A 10,094-nucleotide genomic window follows, 5' to 3' on the forward strand; every position below is an offset into this window, starting at 1 on the left:
CCCCACCCAGAGACTATTTTAGCCACTCTACCTCAATACCTCACCAACATGAGGGGCTAGGAGAGATGAGGAAGTCACCTTAGGTAAAGTGTCCAACCTGCTGTCTCCTCACTGTGAAAATGCCAAATTCAGTAAGGCTTCAAGACTACTAGGAAATGAACTCACTACAGAGCGGCTACTCTGTCTTTTAACTTAAAAAATTGAGTCTAAGGAACTCCACATCTCTTCAACAAGAGTAAGATTTGTTCAACATTCTCAAAATAGCTTTTATTGAATTGTGATTATTCTCAGCTTTGTTTAAAAAAGGTTTTTTTTTGTAGTTGTGGATGGACAGAACTTATTTGTTTATTTTTATGTGGTATTGAGGCTTGAACCCAGTGCCTCACACATGCTAGGCAAGTGCTCTGCCACTGAGCTACAGTCCCAGCCCTATTCTCAGCTTTTAACAGCATTATTTATGTGTTTATGCCATATGCTACATGTTTTGAATATTCCAAATATAAAAATAAACCAAATTAAAATGAGTGCAGGGGAGCTACAAAGTTGTGAACAAAATCTTCATTTCTTCTTGTTATCTTATTCCCCTTAGTTTTTTCAGGGTTGTCTTTATCTCCTCTGGTACTATGTAGTCAAGGTCCTCCGGAGAAACAAAACCAATATGTTATTTATGAATACAATAAATAATGCAAGTATGGAACATGAGAAGCCCCATAATTTGGCATCTGTAAGCTGGAGGGTCAGGAAAGCCAATGAGGCAATTAGTTTGAGTCTGAAGGTTTGAGAACCACGTGAGCTAAAGTGTAAATCCCTGTACAAGTTGGGAGATGAGATGAGATGAGATGAGATGAGATAAAATGAGTTATTCCAGCTCAAACAGTGAGACAAGTAAAAAAGGAGTAAGTTCATCTTCCTCCATCTTTTGTCCTATTCAGGCCATTAATGGACTGGATGATTTCCACTCATATTGGGGAAGAAGATAGATCTACCTTATTGAGTACATTGTTTCAAATGCTAATTATGTTAGTCAACTTTCACTGGTGTGACCAAAACAGGTGAAAAAGAATGACTTGGAGGAGGTAAAGTTTATTTTGGCTTACCGTTGCCTAGGTTTGGTCCGTGGTCTACAGAGTCCATTGCTCTGGGTCTAAGGTGAGGGAGAACACCATGGTCAAGGGTGTGGTAGAGGAGTGCTGCTCCATTCATGGCAGCCAGGAAGCAGAGAGAGGGAAGGGGGAAGGAGCTTTAGGGAAGATGTACTATTCTAGGGCATATTCCCAGTAACTCACCTCCTCCAGCCATACCCCTACCTGGCTACAGTTACCACCCAGTGCATTCAAAATGATTAGGTTATACCTCTCACAATCCAATCATTTCACCTCTTAACATTCCTGCATTAACAAAGAAGCTTGGGACAGGGAGCTCATCTCATAGCCAAACCATAACACTAATCTTACCCTGAAACACTCTCAAAGACTCACCCAGAAACAGTTTTTAATCTGGGCTCCCTGTTGCCCACTCAAGTTGACATAAAATTAACCATAAATGCACTAAAATATTTTGCAGTGCATTAGCAAGAGTTGGCAAATCTAACCTCTTCATATGAATGTATTCTTTCTGAAGTAATCTCTTTAACTCCTATGTAAGCAATCTATGTAATTTTCAAAATATACTTTAATATATACTACAAACTGTATAAGAAAAAAGCTAAAGTAATGCTTTGTAGACAGACCTATTTTTATTGCTTATAGCCTGAAAGATGTAAAGCTGAGTGAAACGTTATAGTAAGTTATATTTTTGTTCTCAAATATTCACACCTTTTGTACTTTGCAGTGAATGCTCCCTTTGGGAGGTAAAGTCATCCCCACCCCTCTGCTATTGTACTTGGTCATGGCTTTCCCTGGGCAAAGGCATGTGAAACATAAAGGACTATTGTCATATCTGAACAAAAGCTCTAAGAGCCATTGAATGTTGCCCTCTCCTTTGTCCCTCTGCCATGAGAAAAGCAAGTCCAAATTAGGAGCTGGTTCTTCCGGTTTGGGTGGAATAATAAGACTGACATGCATAATAATAGAATATGAATATATGATAATATGAATAATAATATGAATAATAGAACAGACATGCAGATGACCCACTACTGACAAAATGCAATATGAAAAAAGAGGAGACATTGAGTTTTATTAACACAGCATGATTCCCCATCTTAGGAATGAGTTTTGTTGCTACATTCACAAGGTAACTTTTAGTGAACAGTGACTTTTCCTGGATCCTAATATCATTATTTATAGGCGTTTATGCCACATGCTAAAAAAAATCATTTGTTTGGATTTAAATGGTTTTTAAAACAAGTAATTAAGTGTGCTTATTTTCTGAAGGAACTATATCTTAAATACTAAATTAAATATTGAAAAAATAACAGAAGTAAAATTAGTTCATATATTTATGACTATAAAAATATACAGCATTTCTCCATTTAAGAATTATTCTGGAGTTTGGATCAAGATGAAAACACTTGCCTTCTCTGTCCCATTCAAAATTCCCCAAAATATAAAATATTACACAAGAGGGAACTCATAATGGTGCTAGGAAACAACAGTTACATATGGTCAAGAATTTTTTAAAAATCCCTGAGAGAATGCAAAAAGAGGAATCCAAAACCCAAAATACACATGGAGGAATCCTGCCTCTGATCTCTCCACCTACAGCAGCACCAGCGCAATACAACACCCTGTATAGCTTTTCTCACTTCTTTGTCTCACTCTTCCCACATGCTGGCTTCTGCTTCATGACATCATCTCCCAAATAAACTACTTATACACCAGACTTCATTTCAGGACTCTGATATTAGAGGAACCCAAACAAAGACAAGCCTTGATATTTCCTCAAGACCTAGAACCTCACTTCTAACTCCCTTATCACCCCACTTTCTTTTTCTCTCCTCCTTTCCCTCATTCTCTATGTTCTTTCCGACATATTCACAATTAAACTCAACACCATTGTTTCAAAACTATCTAACTTATCACTCAACCAGGCAGAAAATCTCAGATTCATCTTTGACTTTCTTCTACCACATCTCACATAACCATTTAAATTTCAAGTCCAATCATTTTAATTTTAGTTAATTCTAATCCTTCCCAACCCTGCACACTGCTGCCACCTTGGTTCAGGTCTCATAAACTCATGCATGGATATTATAAACTCAGTTAATAACCAAAGTTCCCTCTCTCCTCATAATTTATCATCTAATCTTCCTGAAGCAAATGCTGGTCACATAGCTCCATTCAAAAGGCTCCTGTGGCATACAATGTGTATGCTACAAAATAAAGCTCTCTTGATCTCAACCTACCTTTGTCCATAACTTTATTCATTCATGCACTCCAAGAGCCTTTCTAACTGAACCACTACTACTCACTCTAAAAGTGCCAGTTTCCCATCTTTGTGCCTTTGCTCACTCTGTCCCCCAAACCAAGAAAGCTCTTGACCCATCTTTCACCATATTCCAAACCTATGTTATATCAGATGCCAGCTCTTTCAAGAAGTTACATAGAGCTTAACCATTTGTAATCTTTTAAAATGTATAATATCTCAATATATATTATCTATTATCTAGCCTTACAAAGTTAGCAGGGAGGGTTCCAGTATTATCCCTATTATATAGATGAGGAAACAAAGGCTTGGAAAGATTATGAAACTTACCCAAGTTCATAATCTATTACGTAGTAAAGACAATGAATCCTGGGCACCCACTGGGCTTATAGCTACATGAGTATGAGTTTTATCTCTGCTAGTTTACTAACAGTTCTTTAAGATTAGAATTTATTGTTAATTTATAACTAAGTAGTGAATGAATAAATGAACCTAAATTTAAAATTGGCATTTCCCCACCTATACATAAAAACTTTACAATAATTGATTGTTGTAATAGCAATAAATAAAATGCACCATCATTTGTTATCTAAATCACAAAGGATGGTATTTCTGATCCACAGATCCACAAATATCCAAATACTTAGTTGCATTTAATGATATTCTTTGAATATTGAAGGATTACAAAAATATAATCCTCTCTTTTTAAAGCTTATTTTAAATTCATTTATTTTAATTATTTATTTCTCATTTTATTTATTTAATTATTACATAATTACTAAGCAGCCTCAAGTGCATCAAAAATTTGGGGGGTTGTTAAATCAACTAGATTTCAGTTTTATGTTTTGCATATGAAAGCCATAGTCTTGGTGTGTGTGTGTGTGTGTGTGTGTGTGTGTTTAGTTGTTTTCCTTATAAGTTAACAGCATAACTGGAAGTAGTTTAAAACAAAAAGGAACATCAATATGACTATATGTGCATGGAAGTCTACAGTCAGCAGCTTTGTGTAGTTTATTAAAAGGTAATTCTTATACTTATTCATAATTGTCTCAGGACATTTTGACATTAGCCCAATGATTGCTATGAGTTGTCAATGAATCAGTAACTATCTGCATCACCAAGCATGTGTTTCAGAAGACATATGTCAATTTACAGGATAATTTGATTACTTTTTATGCTATTAGGAAAAAAAAGATGACACATTTAAGCAATCTGATATCCATGAATAGCCAGACCTTTGTGTAGCCTACAAATTACCACTTCTGATCAAGAAGAATGTTATCACATATAATATCACTCCCAAGGTGAGTGTTACCACAGGCACCTCAGACTATCCACTTTATCTGTGTATGTTCACCTTTTCAATTGCATCTGTATGATTTTGTGGATCTATAAAACATTTAAAATCCTATATATCTTACTTTTAACCTATAGAATAATCATAAAAAAAGTTTTAAAATATATCATTGAGGGAGAGATGCTGAAGCAAATGCTGGTCTAGATAACTGAAACTCATAAAACATACTTTGACCTTCATTATCAGATATTTCACATCAAAATTGACTTTCTGTCTCAATATTTATCTCTGTGAGACCAAAGAATATCTTCCATATCAGTTACTTAGCTCTACTTGGGACATGGACCCAGCTAAACGTGCACTAATACATTCTAAGGTGACCACACAATTCATTTGTGGCATACCCAGGAATTTATAACTTAATCATGTTATAATATACAATGCATTCATAGTCTACTAAGATATCTGAGAATCAATTATAATTCACAGATGTCATATACAAGGAAATGTATTCAATACAAGTTTCTGTCTGTGTTCAGAGCCAATTTGATTTCTAGAACAATAAAAGTTATGAAAGTAAAACCTCTGGATATAATCATTCAACACTTTACTCAAGAAAAAAGAATAAAGATTTTTAAAAAGATGTCTCACTATAGCAACTTACCTTTCCGATGTTTGCTTTCAAATTTAATCAAAAAAATCACTTTTCAAACCCAGACTTGACTGTTAAAATATATTCTGATCCCCAGGAGCAAATGAACATACCTCTCATGCATGTAGTCAACTCCTAGCAACAGCTGGATAAACCATTCTCTTATTTGATTTTCTGAAAATATTTTCCCAGATCCTTTATATTCCTGAATTTTATAATCCAGATCTCGGCCCTAAAACAAAACAAAAAAAAAATCACCTTTCACATACATTTCAGTTAAGACTTAAGATTTTAAAGTCAAGCTTTTTTAATAATGGTAAATAAATAGCAGTCACTGTTTATCATAAAAAAGTGAGGCTTACTACTACTCTACTACTCGTAACTATCACTAATATTCCCTCCTTGACCAAACTCTAGCCAGGCTCCTATGAGCCCTCTTTTCAACTAAGCCTCAACTTTGACTGCTAAAGATTTGAAGAAACACTAATATCATTTCTAGCAATCCAAGTACCTATCCTTAGGATGACAGGAACCACCCCCTTAGAGTGTTTGCCTGAGAAAACACAGAGCAAAAGAGTTTACTGTTGATTCCAGAAAATACCTAAAGATAGGGCCCTTGTCTCCCTGAAGTCTTGGAAGGATGGAAGACTAATTTTAATGATCTCCAGTGAGCAAACCCAATGGGTTTCACATGGGCCAACCTCCATTTTCCTGTTTTTGTAATCTGTTACTGCTCTAACTCTGCTCAGGATCCTGTAGTTCTCCCTCTCCTCCCCTCCATCCTCCCTGAAAACACCCAGTCACCTGTGCAGAAACTGGAATGGAATTCAGTTACTATCAGTTGCTACTGAATATAAACTAAATGTCTGCCTGTGTTTATCTGACACCACTCAAGGGTAAAACCTTTATACAGGAAAAAATTAACACACATACCTCCAACCAAAATCATTTTTATTACATTACCTAAATATGAACCCTAAATAGTACCCTTACATGAATATAAGTTAAAAATGTAAGTCAATAAAATTCAAATTGGTGACATTAATGTAAAGTGATGATGTTTTGATTAAACTAAATTGGTGCTTCCATATGCATTCAACACTGATTGTTATTATATTATTGTTATTATATCTATATATTATATATTATATTATATATAGATTCGAGTTTAACATATCTAAACTAACATGTATAGGTAACTGAATTTTCCTTTTTTCTATTTCCAGAAAAACTTTCAGGAACACAACAACTGTTGGAACTATTTGGGGTCCCAAACACATCATGTAAGCCTTTAGTCAGTCTCTGTCCTATCATTAACTGGTGACAGGTAAAGTTATGATACTTACTATTACTGCCCAAAACTAACTGCGATCCAAACTACAAAACTAGAAATTGCCTGCAGTGTCTAAGATCCTTTCTAATTATGATTGTATTTATGCATTTTAATTACCATAGAAATGAAAATAAGTGTTAACTCCTCTTAGAGAACCCTTATACCTGGTCCCTTTTATTTTATAACACTGAGAAACTAGAGACAATTGAGAAGTGTTTTCTGAAGAAAGAATAGGTTAAATGCAATTATGTTTGGTCTTTGTAGGATGTAAAACACAGGCCCCATGTAGAGGGAGAGAGGTCCTTGCCATGTCCACTGGGATCATGAAAGGAAACATGAAGCTACTCACAAACTATTTATGGCAGAGTCCTTATTAGAATCAAAGGAAAAGCATTTACAGGCAATGAGACAATCCAACTGAAATTACTTGTAATCAAACAACATGAGGTCAACTGACTAATTCACTTGTAATGCATTTTTTATTTCCTTTCAGGATACTGTGCAAATATTTGCTCAGTGTTTTCTCTCCTCTCACACAGAGCCATAACAAGTCAAAAGTATATCAAACATTTGCTTGCAGCCTAGCTCAGGCAGTTTCCTTCTGAATTTTTTTGAGCCAAGTAGATCAAAGTTTATTGTAATTCAAAAATACAGTGAATTCAATATTTGACTACTTAGCAAAAGACTATCATTTCCTTCTCATTCTCCACACCTACTTTTGCTCTCCTCTCTTAAAATTGTATCAGAATTCTATTGCATAATATAAGCTGTATTGTCATGTTTCTATAAGTTGTGCAAACATTTTTTTACAATAGAACATTATAATGTCCTGTAAAGTAGACATGAAAGTCCTTCAAACAAAAAGTGAAGTGTATAGATGCTTGTGTGTGTGTGTGTAGTGTGTGTGTGTGTGTGTGTGTGTTTCCAGTCCCATTTTGCTTTCTGACAAAGAGGACTATATCAAATCTTTCCCTCAAACAAAAAAAAGGTTTAAAACAAAAACAAATCTTCTTTCAATATCTCATAGATTTTTCTGAACATGGTAAAAATTCTTCAGTGGCAGAAATATAATAATCAACATATCAACATATCCTCATCTCCTTCCTGAATAGCTCAGAAGAGTGGGAAGGAAGGAAAAGAGGGGAAGAGATGGGAACAGAAAGGAGAGAAGGAAATCAAAAAAGGAAGAAAAGGAAAAAAGATAGGAAGGTAGAAGAGAGGAAGAGAAAAATAAAAACTGACCTTAAAGAAATACCAGGGGGGAGCTGGGGTTGTGGCTCAGTGGTAGAGCCTAGCACGGGTGAAGCACTAGGTTCGATCCTCAGCACCCACATAAAAATAAATAAATAAAATAAAGGTATTGTGTACAACTAAATGTATATATAGATAGATATAGATAGATATAGATATATTTTAAAAAAAGAAATACCAATGGTGCACATCTGTAATCCCAGCAACTTGGGAGACTGAAGCAGAAAGATTGCAAGTTTAAAGCCAGCCTCAGCAATTTATCAAGACCCTCAGCAACCCTAAGACCCTGTCTTAAAATTTAAAAAATTATAAAAGAGCTGAGGATGTGGTAAAGTGCCCCTGGGTTCAATCCCCAATGCAAAAAAAAAAAAAATGCAATACCAGTGAAGTTGACTGATAGCTAATTGTATCAATCTGATCTTTTCACTTTAGGAAAGCTATGCACAAGCATAGTTATCTCTATAAATATGTCCTTCATGGATATAATTATCTGCCCCAAGTGTAATAATATTGAAATTTGGAGAAATTTGTGCATTAAATTGCATTCCTTTTAGAAATTTATCCCCAAATTGCAATACTGCTTTCCATTTTCTATTGTCATTTTAAACTGCATTATATGAACTTTTACACTTTTTTTTTAACTTCTGTACTGTCTTCTTTGTGAGTGAGCAGAATTGCTTCCTCTGGGTAATCCTGCCATAATGATATCATACCCTCTGTGCGACATTAATTGTTACTGCCAATCAACTCTTCACACTTTCTTCTCGTGTAGTGAGTAGAAGTTGTGTGCCTATTTCTTGCACTGATAGTAAAAGCACAATTTCCGCTAACTACATGAATACTTGTATAGACTACTGAGGGGGCGAAATGCATCTTCCATAATAAGTCTCAAAGTGAAATGTCAAAAGGAGATAACACAAATTTCTCCTTACCACTGAGTAGAACCATATGAAGAAATTTATCAGTTCTTAGCATTAAGTAGAGGACAATGAGTCAATAGGGAGATGAAAAACCAAAAGGTTAAATTAATCTGAGAGCTAGGCCTTGCACACAAGTTCCTCCTACAATTTTCTTTTATATATTCATCTCCAAGAAAACCTATTTGTTTTGCATTTATCATGTTTTTAATAAACACACTAGATTATTTTTTAAGGATTTAAATAAGATAGAATACAAAAAAATTATGCTTTGCTAAAACAAAGAAAGAAAATTTCGTGAAGCAGTCTGATTTTAACTCAGCAATATGAAAATAATTTATTTCTTAGTTTCTCTAAGCTGTCTTACAAATAACAACCAAATGTTTTTGATGAAATGGCACATTTCCGTTCTTGCTACAGTATCTGTAAATTCATTTTGGTTTCTTAACTTTGTCTTTGAGGAATATTTAATGGTGACTTTTATTGCTAAGACAAATTTAATGAAGATTATTGACTTGAACTTGAACCAATATTAATGTTGCCCTTACTCTATATGGCTGACAGAAAATGCTTTCCTTCACTAAAATCACCCCTCAAAAGTTATCGCAAAAGCTTTGATGTTAACTTCTAAGGTTTCAAAAAATCTGTAGCCTAAGCTGCCATTTGGTAGATTAATGGTATCTCCTTGCTTCCCTATCCCTAGTTAGCTGACATCAGATGGACTTTGAAATATCAAGACCTTGAAGAAACAAAGAATGACTCAACTACAGTGTTCTAAACCCCATCTTTGATTGCCATGAAAAAGTTGTGAAAGGATTAGATTTTTAAAAATTAATCCATTTTTAAAGTTGTCAATAGAAGTACTTACAAGCAGTTTAAACCAAAGTACAGCATCCTCAGAAGAAGCCTGAATGCAACAAAGCTGAAATTCTAAAAGACTATATACAAAGGACAAAATCATCTCTATATCATTCTGCCCTATTTCTTCATTTTAAAATTAAAAAGCTTCCCTTATTAATTCAGTGAGTTTACATCTCAAAATGCATTTTTTCCAAACCCTATTATATTTCCATCCTTCTAATGTATCTCAAATTTTAGTGTGCACCAGAATATCAAAATTTCTTGTTTATTTTAACTCAGCAGCATGAAAAACATTTATTACTTTGTTTCTCTTAAGCTATGTTCCAAATAAAAACCAAATGTTTTTGATGAAATGGCACATCTCAGTTTAAAAAGTTCTTAGTACAGTATTTGCAAGTTCATTTTGGTTTCTTCCCC

General features: G+C 34.6%; 1 protein-coding gene across 16 annotated transcripts in view; it reads right to left on the reverse strand.

Moving 5' to 3' along the window:
* Positions 1-10,094, reverse strand: part of Nek11 (NIMA related kinase 11) — a 312,014-nt gene that overhangs the window by 223,002 nt on the left and 78,918 nt on the right. For 15 of the 16 annotated variants that reach the window (XM_048794346.1, XM_048794343.1, XM_048794347.1 and 12 more), the window contains one exon: positions 5,429-5,547. The exons of the other annotated variant lie outside the window; for it this stretch is intronic. In XM_048794346.1, the coding sequence (XP_048650303.1) occupies positions 5,429-5,547 (119 nt within the window). The remainder of the gene's footprint in view (positions 1-5,428; positions 5,548-10,094) is intronic. 16 annotated transcript variants of the gene reach the window in all.

Source organism: Marmota marmota, unplaced genomic scaffold, assembly GCF_001458135.2.
Source record: "Marmota marmota marmota unplaced genomic scaffold, marMar, whole genome shotgun sequence".
NCBI classification, from domain to species: domain Eukaryota; kingdom Metazoa; phylum Chordata; class Mammalia; order Rodentia; family Sciuridae; genus Marmota; species Marmota marmota.